Raw genomic sequence first — 14,387 nt, forward strand, 5'->3', positions numbered from 1 at the left:
TCATTGAGGGATTTACCTAGGAACTCCTGAGGGAATTATCTGGAAGAATTAGCTGCAAGAGTGAAAGAAGGGCAGGCAGGTCCCTGTCTAGTTCACTCCCCATCCCTTTGCCACTTCTGTAGCCTTGGGTCTGCCACGTGCCAGGCACTGGAGGGGGCGGGCACGAGCGTGGCACTCAGGTTTGCTGGAATCATCTACCTCAGTCCACTCACTTCTAGGTGAGGGGTCTGAGGCTCAGGTTGAACTGTTCGCCTGGCACGTGGGAGCGGAGAGCCCTGAGCGGGCGACACTCTGACCACCCGCCTGTCAGGCCTGTGCCTAAGGAATCCTCTCGCCAGGCAGCCCGGGGAGGCCCCTCGGCTGGAAAGCAACGCCCTGTATCTCCCCACCGCAGCTGCACACCCACCATTACCCTGCTGTCATCTGGAAATAAAACCCGGCGAAGCAGGCTGGGTCCCCCTTACAGGCATTCCTCCCACCTTACCCCAAGTCCCCAACACCACAAAGAAGTGCTTTTTCCTTTTACTATTTTTATTTTACATTATAAAAAACAACAACAATAACAACAACAACCAGTAACATACTGCTTTTCTTCACATTCATAGGGGTTCTAAAAAATTATTGCCTTTTCCCCTGGAGACGTAACCTACAGACAAAAAATAGTAGTACCACATTGCAAAATCTGCAAATCCCAGAAATCAAAAGCTTAAAGACAACCCCCAGGGGCAGGGAGGAAAACAACTGTCACGCGAGAGGAGACACAAGCACAGGGCACACAGGACAGTGAGCTGAGGAAACCACCGTTGTCGACGCCACCGACCCGGAATGCCCAGCAGGTACTCTTCCTCCTGGCACCTGCTGCCACCACCTCTGAGGGTGATTTTTGGTCTGTGGTCTGAAAAACTCTTTTCAAAGGAAGAGTTTCTTTGAGGAGAGGTGCGACGAGACAGGTTCAAGTATGAATAAGAATGCCAGAGTCTAAGGTCAGGGAAGAACCCACAGTGGAAAAGAGATCCGGGAAAAGCCAACATCTTGCTACTCCAGCCACCTGCCTCCGCTGCACCCACGAAGGAATCGCAAAAACATTTCAGGGTTCAAATCAGCACATATGTATGTGTATAGATCGTGTCCCTATAAACCCAGGAGGGTGACTTTCCTGACTAGACGATCATCAGCTTATGCCCTGAAGCAACAGAGACAGACACTGAGACTGCCAAAGTTCAAAAAGTAAGGTGGGAATTGTGCTTCCTTCGAAAGGAATTGGCTCCGTAACCGCCTTTTCTCCCGGTCTCCCACCCGGCTGCAGGTATTTATTGCCTTACGCTTGAAATGAAAAGGCGAACTCTGAGGTGTGAGGACTGTGCGGTCCCGACGGGGCCAGGGGTCTGGAGGTACAGTAGTCAGCACGCCTGTGCTCTCCTGATGGCTCGGCCTTCCTCCGGTCCCGAGAACCCATCTCCGAGGTCGGTGTGACGTTCGTCTGCAAGCCTGGTGACCACTCAGCATCTCCACGGGGGCAGCGGCGCAGAGCCAGGCCTTCAGTATTGCACAGGTATGAAATGTCCGCGAGTTTATAAAACAAAATCACAGTTGCTCTTGGGGCCGGGCTGGCTCTTCTGTCCCAGTTTCAGCAGGAGGTGGCTGTGGCCACAGGGTTCCTGCAGAGCTCTGAGACTGTCGAGTGGGTGGGCACCGGTGCCAGCACCGACGCGGGGAATGCGCAGTAGGCGCCCTGCACATCGGGGCTCAATGTCTGCAAGTGGCCTGTCAGCGAAGAGCCCGCGGCCTCCCCCTGGCAGGAGGGCGGCTGGGGGTTGGGCGTGGAAGGCAGGATCTCGGACTCATACTGCAGGAGCTGACCCATGAAGCCGAAGTTGGGCGAGATCATGCTCCTCCTCTGCTTGACGTACTCGAAGGCCTCCTTCAGGCGGAACTGCTTGGTTTTCATGAGGTAAGCCATACAGATGGTGGGCGAACGGGAGATCCCAGCCTCGCAGTGGACCAGGACCTTGCCTCCCTTTTCCCTGACGCAGTCTGAAAGGAGGAAAAAAACATAGTGGGAGTGAGCAGGGATTAGAACCTAAAGGCGATGCCAAAACACAAGAATTAAACCCTGAAGCGACCTAGTTATCAAACTGTCATGCCTGCGCGAGAGCTGTGGCCCTGCACGAGACTTCTGCCAGTCTTTATCCTGCACAGGTGAGAAGAGAACTTGTGGGGATCCCACCAACGCCTATCCCCATATAGGACCTTTATAATCCTTCCCAGATCCCCAGGATACTCGCACAGATCCTGCCGCTGGCCGGTGGACCTGGAGAAATCCCTCCCTGGGGGTGCCATCTGAACTGGGGGTTCCACTGATGGCTTTCCAGAGGGAATTGGAAAAATCCTTGAAATCGTGCAAGTTTTTACTGGGGATGCACACATTTTTCTGAGGACAGTGTCCCAGGCTCAAAGACTGGTTTGGAGAAGCAATTCTTGGCTCTTTGGGTCTGAGTCCGATGGCGGTGACCTAGCCCCCACCCCAGTAGAGGTCTTCTGGCCTCCCCAGGCACCCTGTCTTGCTGTGCCAGGGCGGGATGCTTGGCTCAGCTCCCAGGGTTCTCACCACCAAACGTACAATAAATAGCACACGGCCACTAATTATAGCCCTAGCTGAGTGACGCCTACCAGACGGAAGATGTGAATGGCTTTCACAAACTCCACCTTGCTCAACGATGAGAGTCTCTGCTGTAAAGCTACCGCCATCGGTTAGCATTCTTTAGCGCAATATGCCAAAAAGGGGGGCCCTTCTTTCCTGCTCTACCCTGCCCTGCAAAACAGCTACAACTGTTCAAAAGGGGAAGGGGTGAAAGGTGAAAGATATGTACACATCAAATCAAAACCACAAAAAATAGTCTTTCCAATTGCCTCTCTTGCTAATGAGGAAACAATTACATCACAGGAAGTTCGACGTAGCTGACGTTGTGTAAGTTACAGCGTGCAAAAACATTTCAGATTCTGAAGGGAAAAACAAAAGTCCTCTTACCACCTCCCACCCCGCCACAGCAAGTTTGTAAATGAATCTGCAAGATCTAAAAGATAAAATTTCTGAGGTGTCAGGGAGGAACCCTAGTTTCCCCATCTGAGTAAAAACCCCGAAGGACACATAGGGGCCCCTCATTAGAGGTGCCCCCAGTTCACCGATTCGAAACCCAACCCCAAACAAAAAACAAAACAGTCCCTGTAAATTAGTTCCGAGGAGAGACGCCAAGTCCCTGGAACCACAGTCGTGACTGCAGTTTCCCTTTGCTCCTGCTGGCCTCCTGTGTAGTCTACTCTTAACTGGCCGGGTGCCACATCCAAGAACGACAAGGACTTAGCAGTGCACTGCCTCTGGGACCCACTCTGCACCTCAGGGGCTTGCCTTCCACCTGGCCCTCCCCCAGGGAGGGGTCAGCGCTATTTCAGCCCCCTGGGGAGGCTCAGTCTCTCCTTGCACTGGCAGGGCAAGCCCAGGGAGTCTGGGAAAAGGCATCCTGTGTTCTCGAAACGCTGTGGGTTGGTATGAGTGTGTGCACAAACACAGACGCAATATGCACACAGGATGGGGAGGGAGGGTTCTGAGAACTGGATGGGGGCGGGTTTCATGACCTCATCAAGTAGCTATCTAGGTAATTAAACAACAGGCTGAGAAGGGCAAGGCATTCCCAGGGACAGGGAGAACAGGTCAAGGGTTTCCCACCCTGAACCCATCATTCTGGCTGCCTCTCGCACTCCAGAGGAATCATCTCAGCCCGGAGGCTTGGGGACAAGCAGGAGGGGCTCGGCCTTTTGCCTCTGGTGCGTTTCTGTGGAGCAGAAACTGCTCCATGAACAAAAGGCTCGAGGGGGGCCCTTTAATCGCTCCCTGTACTAAGTAATTATTGCTGCGCCTAACACCTGCCTTTTCCCTCCCAACATCCCTTTGAACAACATACAGGAAGATCACGTCTCCGTTTCAATGCTGACCAATGTTAAAGAGAAAGAAGGGCTCTGGAAAGGGGGGGAATGGTGCTTACAAATCTGAAACAGAAGCCAGCCAGGCCAGCCCCCTCGGGAAAGGGATGGTGGGGAAAGAGAAGATGCCAAATGGGAGAACAATCCAGGCTATACTAAGTACCTGAAACCCTAAGGCCAAAGCCCTTTCCCAGACAGAGGGGCCAGAGGCCAAGGCCCCGGTTTTCAAGCATGTACAATGGAGTATATGACAACTACCTCACAGGAATGCAGAAAGCATGCAGAAGATGCCAACTTTTCTGTGCATAAAGCATGGAGCTTGAGTCAAGTGCTATCTGCAATCCAAAATTAGCTGGAAATGCAAAACAAATTGCCCCAAAGCCGCTTGCCAAAACTGCGGAAAGCTGCCGGGGCTCTCGGGGCTCAGCGCGTAAGTATTGCTCGCTGCAGCCTTCTGTTTGCTTTTAAAAATATCCCAACCTACGTAGAAGCACAGTTAGGGAGGTTCTCCCCCCTGCTTTCCTTGTGTGGAGCATTACGCAGGGAGGCGCTCTGCTCCCGCCCAGCTAGAAACAATAACAAGATCGGCAGTGAGTACTGCCATAAAATTATATTAATTGATTTATCTCGCAAATTAAAGCTCCCATTAATAGCAGCTCAAATCCTCCCCTCTGCCTTTGTGGTGGCTGCATCCCTTCTTGGTGCCAACTCCTAGTGGTGGTATACACAAGACGTTTTTCTTTCAGTGAAGGTAGCCCCCCCTCAGGACATCGAAAGCCAGGAACCCGTGCCCCATGGCAGCTCCCCAAATAACTGAGGTGGGGTGGCTGAACCTACCAATGAAGTCTATTGCTTCTTGAAAATGGGAGCTAATGTCAGCGGTGTGGCTGTCCTCCACGGGGATCCACTTGTAGTGTAGGTGGGTCGCGCAGGCCTCGGAGGTCCGCTGGGAAACATTCAGCAGGGCTGTGATGTGCAAGTTGGCGAGGAACTCGCACTTGGATGCGTGGTAGGCACTTCCAAGGTAGAGGAAGGGAAGGATTTCAACTGGACCACCCTGGAGGGGGCAAAGGACAACCAGGAAATGTTGGATTAGCTTGCTCATTTGAGAGAGGAAAAAACAGCCCTGACCTATTTGTTTCTTAAGGTGGGAGGGTTCCCTTTCTGGTTTCCAGGTAGAGACAGTTCACAGCCAGGGCAGTTCAATCAAGAATGTGGGTGGTACCTCCATCCTGGCCAACTCTCTACCCTACATGACTGCCTTCTGACTCAGTGACAGCAAAACCCACACAGCAGAGAGTTCCATTTTTTGCACCTATCGGGGAGGTAGGAAATGCCACCAGCCTTCTGTAAGGGTAAGTCGTCATGTGGTGTGGTGGGAAGAAAGGAAACACCTGTGAAGTTCGAGCTGCCCTGGGAGCACCAGGGCAAGCCCATTCACCCTGGGGCGGCCTGGGTGAACTGTAGTTTGCAGGTACAATGGAGAAGGGTTTGGCAAGGTGCATGCCCTCCTTGACAGCCCTGACATTTTATATAGTGTATTCCATCAAACCTAACACACTGTAGATCCTGAGATGCATCCAGATTTTAGAGACGTTCAAATGTGCCTCCTCCCCTGCCAAAAAAGTATGCTTCCTAGAACTGAAAACAACCACTACCTACCCAGAATCTACATACTAAGAAATGTTGTTAGGCCGCGAGCAGAGGGGTTTCCCCTACCCTTGACCTTCTTCCCATGGGCTCTGGCGGGGGTGGTTGGTGAGAGATGCTTACGCAGCCACCCTTTGGGGAGGCCACCCACACACCAGGTTTCTAGTCGAGGAGGATCCAGAGTAAGGGGGAACCAGACACCATCTACCCCAAGGCAAGGCTAGAAAGACCTGCCAGCTAGTTAGACTCTGGCAGTCTCAGCACTTACAGGGTTCTAAGGTGGCAAGAAAAGCCAGTGACAGAACAATGGGAGCCCCTAGAGATTCAGAGGGAAACACGGACAGGGGCTGTGTCTTTGGAAGCCTTTCCCATATCATCCATCTGCTTCCTGTGTTTCCATTTCCTGTCCTGGAATAAGAGCAGAATGGAAACTCTCAGCCAGACCTATAACAGGGACAGGGGCATGTGACAAGGGCCACCAACAGGCAATTCTCAATTTACCCCACACCTGGCATTTGCTTTTTCTTTCCTGAGAAGTCAAGTGTTTAAGCAAAAGCCAGTTTGGCCACTTGAAAGAAACTTACAGAGCATTCACATAAGGTAATAATAACAACTACCAGTATTTTTATTAGTACCTACCATGGCAAGCCCTTGGGGCTTAAAATTTTAGATGTGCCTATATCTAATTTCACAACAAATCTGTGAAGTAAGTAACATTATGCCCATTTTACCGATGGGCAACTTGAGGTTCAGATGAATTAAATAACTTGCCCAAGTCAGCACTAGTCAGTGGCAGAGCTGGGATTGAAACCCAAATCTGACTGCTTAGCATGAGATGTAAGGCCTTGTCGGACTCCATTTCAATAATCATCAGTATGAGAAAGCAAGTATTTTAGGTAAAAACAGGAAGGAAAAATTCCCTTCCTTCCTCTCTTCCTCTAGAGACAAAACGTCCATTTGCACTGCAAATGTCCCAGTTCAGTGGTTAAGAACCTGGGCTGGAGCGTCAGACAGAACAGCTCTAGGTCAAGTCCGAGCTCCATGCTTACCACCTGATATGATCTTGGGTAGCTTCTTTAACCTCTGACCCTTTATCTGTACATTGGAGATAAAATAACCTATTCTCTCTGGATCATTGGTAATGCATAAATGGGATAACGGATGCATTAAAACCTGGCATGTGACATAGCTGCCAAAATCATCCAAATATCACCCAAAGCTGAAGAATAAATAAATGGAACATGGCTTCTCTCCCCGGGGAAGACACAGGGTGGTAGGGTGGATACTGAGGCTAGTCAACTCCAGCAGGTCTAGTCCTGGCCTGAGCTGGACCTACTCCCTGGGCCCAGCTCCCCACTGGTCAGGAACGAGGAAGGCAGCAGAGGTGGCAGAAGTTCTTTGGAAAGGGATCGGAGACCCAAGCCTAGTTTCACTCAGCCACTGAGCAGCTATGGGTCCCCACCAATGAGCACCAATAGGCTCAGCCTCCAAGGCGGAGGCTGGACAACTGACTCAAGACTGCTCCCTCTCCCAAGTGCCTGGAAATCGCTGACACACCAGACCTGGGATCCTATCCAATTTCCCCTGGAGCTCAGCCCAACACACCCCTGAAACTACATTTCTTTCCCTTTCTGAACTTCTGTTTAGACTCATGAGGAAGAAGCCAAAGGCCTTCCGAAACCCCAAAGGTTAACCCAGCCTCGCCTGGCTTCTCTCAGTACAGAAGCGTTTCTAAGAAGTAGCATTAGGGGGTTCCCCAGATGAATCCTGAAGACACATCAGGGCCTCCCCACCCTGTCAGGCCAAAGGTCTGCCGTGCTTTCACAACATTCTGCCAATTCTTATTTCTCTTTCACTTTCTGAGAAATGGGGGAAAAAACACAACCCAAACAAAAACAGAAATCCAGTTAGGCCAGCTGCCCACAGCTTGATAACCAGGGGTTCATCATATACTGTGAGGATTTTTAATAAAGGAAAACAACCAAAATCAAAACACTGGCACCTGGCCAAGCTGACAGGCTTCCTGACCAAGGATCCCAACTCAAGAGAAGGTCACCTGGCTTTACTCTGACGTTTATTCCCAGGGGCAGGGTTTTGCTCATGGCAGGGAGCTGGCATTTTCTTTTTTTTTTTTAATTTCCATTAAAAAAATTGTTTCTCATGTACCCTAAAAGGTCACGAGCTGGCATTTATCATCTAGAAGTCTTTCTTCATATGACTTGGATATGTTCTTGGTTTATGGGAACTGTTTGAGAAGCTCTTCCCACCAAGTCAGGTGTTTGGATTAGAGGGCACGTGGAAAACAGAACAAGGTCTCAATTCTTATTTCTCTTTCCAGAAACCAGAACAGGGTGTTGAGAGAAAGGGCTTCTGAGCCTAGCACTGCCTTGAGCCAGCTGTAGGACTCTGCAAATCAATTGTCTCACCAGCCATAGAACAGTATTTTTCCCTTCTGTAAAATGGGGAGGTAGGTTTTGATCTCTGGTTTCTACCAGATTTGGATTCTCACCTGCCTCTTTCTCATCTTCCTGTACGGTGCTAGGTGATCCCCTGACCACAGCCTCCCATTTTATTTTTCCTTTAATGACTTATCACAAAACACAATTTTTTGAAGGGAGGAAAAAAAAACAAACCACACACACAGTTTATAGAAACATGAAGCCCTCCAGTGTCTCTCAATCTCCTCTGGCTTCAGAATTTATGGAAATTATAAACCTCAGGAGCCTGCTTATCCATCCAAAAAGGAGTTTCTCTACAACACCCCCTACTCCCAACTCCTGCCCCGTTTCAGTTAAAAATACCAACAAAAGGAACATCTTGACAGGTACCGGGGATGGTTTGCAGAAACTGCAAAGCAGCAACAATTACAAAGAAGAGCGACACAGGAAGCCAAGTCAGCTCTGAAACATCTTCAGGGAAACCTAAACCAGTGTTTCAAAGCTTCTCTGAACCTCCCAGGCCAGATGATAACAATGTATCTTTCACTTCCCCCTTTCCCTAGAAGCTGCCAAGCATCCTGTGGCTCTTGTCAGCTTGTTTGCTGGAAGGAAGCCCATTTACTCTTGGATGGAAACGCAAGTTGGCAAGCAACAGAAGCTCTGTAAAGCTAGACGATTCGGCCAACACCCTGATGCACAAAAGAACCAGCCGCTGTTGCTGAGTGGGGAGAGGAAGGAGCAGAGACAGGCGCTCACAACACCTCTTCCACACCGCGTACCTGGTCATAAGCCGGCCTGTAGCTGATGTTTAGCATGGGTTTTCCACACTGGCTGATGAGGGCTCTCTCACTTTCGATCATCTCTTGTGAAATGGGTTTCACATCCACACAACACTCAGGATATTCTGAGTAGAAGCTCTCATATCCCCCTACAAAACAACAGATAAAAAGGTGAGACATGGTAAGCATTGATTTCTCAGGCTATCAGAAAATACGCATAATTAATCAATACTGCCAGTGTGGAAGAGTTAAAAAAATATATGAAGCTAACATAGATTCTGGTCATAAAAAATTGAGCAAAACCACAAACAGTTTTTTACATTAGAAATGGGCTCTACACACCCACACACATACACACACCTCTAAAAAGCTATAGTTCAGAGAAGCGGGTGATTAACATTTTGTGTCTATCAGAGGCAGCTTAAACTGCGAAAGGAAATACCTGGCATCTGGGAAATATTAACCAAATCCCTCCAGAAACAAAAGCTTATTTTCTCTTGTTTATCTAAAATGAAGGTGTGATTACGCAAAATTCCATTAATGTGTGAGAAGAGACTCCTAAACTGGTTTCTTCCTCAGCCCGTCTGCTCTTAGCAGGATTATAGCTGCAACTCCCTCCATTCTTAAGGGAATGGGGGCTAATAAGTTTCAACTCCGGGTAGTAAAACAGCCTTCCCTTCTCACTCCCAAGGTGCTAAGATGGCTGACAGTCCTTTCTATAGGTCCAAGTTGCATCATCAATCCAGTTAATTACCTTCTAAAGCACAATGGACTTCTGAACCCAATTCTCAGCCTCCCTAAGTAAAACCTAGCTCTGTTCCCTTTAAGGCCACCTACCCCATCTTATTATCCTACCCTTCTGACCCGCCTCCTCCAAATCAATATGCCAACTACTGGCACATATGACTGTAAAAATCCTTAATGTCAATTTAAATTTCTCCAAATGGATCACTTAAGGTAAAAACACTCTCTGACCAAGTCACGGAAACTTGCATATGTATGTATATAAGCCTTCTCAGGCCCACTAGCCCCCCTGGGGAAGAACCAAATGAAAAACTGGCCTTGGAACTCTCAGAATGCCAAGTGCTGCCAGGTGATAGGCCAGGCTTACTTGGAGAACCCTTTTGCTTCCAACCCAGAGCAACCTGCAGCACTTCCTAGGGCCAGAAAACCCACTTCTGTCTTTTTGTGCACTTGGTGTCAAACCATCAATTCAATATGCATTCTGAGACCCCTTATTTTCCAAAAAGCCCCCCTTTCTTCTTCTGACTTTCGGTGTTGTGATGCCAACTTTTTTGAAGCCCTGCAGTAGATAAATGGTTAATGGATTACATGGCGGTCTCCAGCTCCCTCCCAGGAGCTGCAGCCAATTCCTAGAATGAGTCATCTTGCATTACTGCTTCCTCTCAGCTCACAGGAGCTGCCCCGCCCCCACTCGGTACACCCAGCTCTGCCCTGTCGTCACTTCACTCCCTAGTGAGCTTCTGGTCCTCCACAACGACCATGTTCCCAGCCATGACAGAAGGCCATGCCGGACACGGAAGGCGTGGGGAGGCGTTTGTGGCTTTAGCCGCTCAGCCATATCCCCTAGTCCCCTTTCTTTCCAGGGGACAGAGTGAAGGCCACAGACTTACACTGACCCACAGCTACCTTGGAGGGGTGTCCCTCCTCAGTAAACCACCTGACAGCTTCCCATGCCTGGGCCTCAACATTTTGGGTTCCAGGAGACAAACTGAGTGATTCTGGACAGGAATTTGGAGTTAAGAATGGCTTAGGCTCTCCCAAACTTCAGAATGAGGCCTGGGGAAGAAAAGCCTTCACGTCACCCCATCTCTTGGCTTTAAATAGTTCAAGAGCTGGCTGTCAGGAGGACAGACAGGGGGTGTCGGTATGGGCTGGATCCTGCCTGCCTGTTGACAAAATAAGGCAGGCAGACAAAGAGTCTCAGTATAGTTGAGGACAGATAACAGGGCCCTGCCTCTTCCAGCTGGGGTCTGGAGGAATCCTCCAGATTAGATGGTCTCTGTCTTTCAGTCACTGCCATCAGAGGTGTGGAGAGACAGAACATTCCTCTCTGGTGCCTCACTTGCATTGCAAGAGCAGTGGTGATTCTTATGGCTGCTTCAACCTTCTTCAGAGAGTCTGCTTTCAATCACTGCCGCATTACCAGGGGAACAGAGGCAGCACGGATGCTACGTATAAATAAGCACTGCCCATGAGATTCGCTCATCGCCTTCTCATTGTAGTGGGTTTTCTTGGCGGGGGAGGGAATTATGAGAAGTATAAAAGGCATTGCTCCCCAAGATCTGAGATACCACTAGATTAAACTTGAACTTATTACATGAGTTAGGCAAAAAACCAAAAATCTTCTCTGGAAACTATTTAAAGTTTAGTAGCATTAGGATAAGGGTAGGTATCAAGCAATGTCTACTGAGATTTAAAATGCACTTAAGTCTTCACCTGGCAATTCTCATGATTTTACCGAAAGATAGAGCACATAGACAAAGTATCCTCTACAGCACTGCTTCCAACAGTGAGGCTGGAGGCAACAGAATGGCACTGTAGGGGGCTGGTTAAATGTTCTGATATGGGCAAGTCTCTAAAATCTAGGTAGGTGAAAGAGGCTGGAACAGGAAATATACAAAATGAAACTATTTTTAAAAGATACTTATGGAAAATTATCTGAAGACCAACAAAAAATACTTGGTAACTGCCTCTAGGGAGTGGAACTGGGTTCTACAGTGTGCAGAGGACCCGCTTTTCATAGTACAGCCTTTGTACCGTTCAAATTTTTACCTGTGTATTTGTTACTTTCATTTAAAAAAAATTTTTCTGAGAGGCGGGTTTACAGAACTGCCTATTTTCTGTGGCAGTAACTTCTAAACTGCCAGCATGGCCCCTTTAGAGAAGGGTAGGTAGCAGAGGTGGGACCAGCAAGGGTTTCCTGGAACATCTTTTGTGCTTCTGGGGAGGCAGAAGCTTTTCCTGTACTCATTGCTAAGAATAGGAGACAAAAACCACATCAGGAAGAGAAAGACATCAGGAGCCACGTGTGAAACCTCCCAGAGCCTGGAGAGGCCATCCCTCTGTCCCCTGGGGGCAGAGGCTACACCAGAAGGAAGATTATTATCTACCTCTGTTATCTCCCCAGCAGGAATCAACAGGGGACAGTCAGCCAGAGGTGCTAATAGAGAGAACAGCTGCCCACGTGCCTCTGGAATCTTCCTGGCTGGGAGTATGTGGAACTCCCAAGCTGCATGGCTTTAAAACTCCCAGCTCACCGTACCCAAGGTATCAGTACACAACATCCCAAGGTGTGGAGCCTTGGGGACCCGCTGGGGCTAAGCCCAAGGCACCCAGGCCAGTTCTCCCCAAGTATCATTTCAAGTTACAAAGGACTCAAATGCAAAGCAGGACCAGCCATAGGAAGTGACCCAGAAACCAATGCTCCGGAGTTTGAGAGTCCATCACCCACCCACCGCCAGAAGCCAAGTTATCTCCCCAGCAAGTGAAATGGGGACCTGCGGAGACAAGTGGCGGGCAGCTCCTTAAGGTCTCAAATCAAAGGCCACCGAATCTCCTCCACACCACCCTGCCCCTGCACCTCTCCCATTTCCCGGCGGGCAGGAGATTAGGCTCGGGACCGGTCCCAGGGATAATCCCGGGTGGAGGAGGGAGAAAGGTGGCAAGCCTGTCAACTCCAAATTGAGCTTGAGAAAGACAGGAGGGGGAAAGGGGAGGCCGGAGGAAAACAATAAAAAGCAATGTAATTAAATGGAAAGGAAGGGGAGAGACTCGCCAGGGTCAAAAACGCAAGAGAGGTCGGTGAAGACACAGCCTCAGTACCGTAAATGGATAGGCAGGAGGAAGGGGGACACGACGGCGCCGCGCTAGCGGGGGTGGGGGTGGAGGTGTCGCGCCCTGCTGATCCTGCCAGATCGTGAATCAAGGCGGCTCAGAGCCCAGTACCCTGCGAGAGCCGCGAAGCCCGCATCGCCCGCGCCCGGCACGAGCCGACGGCCCCCAGCTGGCTAAGCAGCAGCACCCTCCCCGCCCCCCGCAGCACAGCCAACTCCACCCAGCCCGGCGGACAGACAGGCTGCCAGGCGCTTTCGAGGAACGAGGGTGGGGAGAGGGGAAGCGCCGAGCGCTGACATTTGCAGGGCCCTCCCGAGCGCACGTCAAGCCGCAGTGTGCAGACTCGGGTGAGTGGCGCCTGTCCCGTTTCCAGAGCGCAGGAGGGCGCCCCGCGAGGGGAGGGGACCCCGGGGCCGGGGAGGAGGGTGGCCAGGAACCCGCGGCCCCGACGCGCTCACCTTTGAGGAAGTAGACTCGCGGGCCGGCCGGCAAGCAGGCGAGCAGCGAGGTGAGCACGACGCGCGCGGCGCTCTCCTCGCGCAGCTTCTGCCAGTGGCGGCTGCCCTGGTCGAGCACGACCACGGCCGCCACGCCGCCGCCGCCCTCCTGCAGCAGCCGCGCTCGCGCCGCCTCGTCGGGCAGCACGTAGCGCGCCGACACCGCGCCGCCCCGGGCCCGCCGCAGCACCACCGAGTTGAGGTTGACGTTGAGCGAGCCGCGCACGCTCGAGGCGGCGAAGGCCAGGTAGGGCCGGCAGTCGAGCACCACGCAGCGCGCCGCCGCCTCCTTGCGGAGCATCTTGCGCAGCTGGCGCCCGTCGAGCGACGTGACCTTCATGCCGCCGCCGCCGCCGCCGCCCAGCGGCCCCGCGCCGCGCGCCCCGCAGGTGCCCACGGCCAGGGTGCCCGCGGGCGAGGCACGGGAGGGCGACCCGGGGGCTGCGGCCGGCGACGGAGCCCGGCGCCCGAGCGGCGGCTCAACTCTTCTTTCCCGCCCCGCGCGCTCCACACCCGGCCCGGCCACTCGCCGCCTCGGAAGCCGGGGATTCCGCCGGCAGCGCAGCGTTTTATGTGAATGAGCGCTGCCTGTGACGTGGCTGCCCATATAAGGCCAAATATGGGATTTCCCCGCCCCTTCGGGGCGTGGCCACGCCCTCCAGGGGCGGGGTGAGGGCGGGGCCGCCGCCTCCACCGCGGGGAGCAGCAGGCGCGGGGCCGCGCCGAGCGTTAGTCAGCGGGGGAGGAGGAAGTGGAAGGCGCCTCCTCATTCTCTCCTTGGCGTTGCGCGGACGGACTCACTCGCGCATCACCGCGACTGCCGGTGGGGTGTCCGGAACGCTGCGGGGCCGGGGTGACCCACGCTGTGCGGGAAGAGGAGGCAGCGGAGGGGGAGGCGGGGCCGGGGCCGCGCGGCCGGGCTGTCAGTGACCTAGACGCAGGCCGCGCACCTGCCCGCTCCGGCAGGCGAGCCCCCAGCGCCCCCACGAGGGTCCGCAGTGGATTCCCGCCGTTACCCAAGCGTTTACGCGTATAAGGAGTCTGAAATTTGCTTCAAGGGGTGGGGTATAGATGACGCGAGATGAGGTGGCGGTAATCCTTGTGGCTCGCTGATGGGTACCTGGGGGTTTCTTAAACTGTTTTCTCCACTTTTCTGTATGTTTGAAATTTTCCATAATAAAAGTTCC

The 14,387-nt window shown here is 52.0% G+C and overlaps 1 protein-coding gene across 1 annotated transcript; it reads right to left on the minus strand.

Annotated features, from left to right (window-relative positions):
* Positions 1-510: 510 nt before the first annotated feature.
* DUSP5 (dual specificity phosphatase 5) lies at positions 511-13,776 on the minus strand. The gene is made up of 4 exons (XM_012663885.1): positions 13,162-13,776; positions 8,846-8,994; positions 4,816-5,035; positions 511-2,034 (listed from the first exon to the last, which is right to left on the minus strand). The coding sequence occupies exons 1-4, from the start codon at positions 13,538-13,540 to the stop codon at positions 1,628-1,630; spliced, it is 1,155 nt and encodes a 384-aa protein (XP_012519339.1). The 5' UTR covers positions 13,541-13,776; the 3' UTR covers positions 511-1,627.
* Between the last annotated feature and the right edge of the window lie 611 nt (positions 13,777-14,387).

This window comes from Propithecus coquereli, unplaced genomic scaffold, assembly GCF_000956105.1.
Source record: "Propithecus coquereli isolate 6110/MARCELLA unplaced genomic scaffold, Pcoq_1.0 Scaffold84, whole genome shotgun sequence".
NCBI lineage: Eukaryota > Metazoa > Chordata > Mammalia > Primates > Indriidae > Propithecus > Propithecus coquereli.

Bases quoted from the DNA above. Each gene is read 5' to 3' on its own strand.
- DUSP5 (XM_012663885.1), bottom strand. From the start codon at position 13,540: ATGAAGGTCACGTCGCTCGACGGGCGCCAGCTGCGCAAGATGCTCCGC. The intron at 8,995-13,161 runs GTGAGCGCGTCG...GTTGTTTTGTAG, and splicing joins GCGAGTCTACTTCCTCAAAG to GGGGATATGAGAGCTTCTAC. The intron at 5,036-8,845 runs GTACGCGGTGTG...TGCCCCCTCCAG, and splicing joins ACAGGCCGGCTTATGACCAG to GGTGGTCCAGTTGAAATCCT.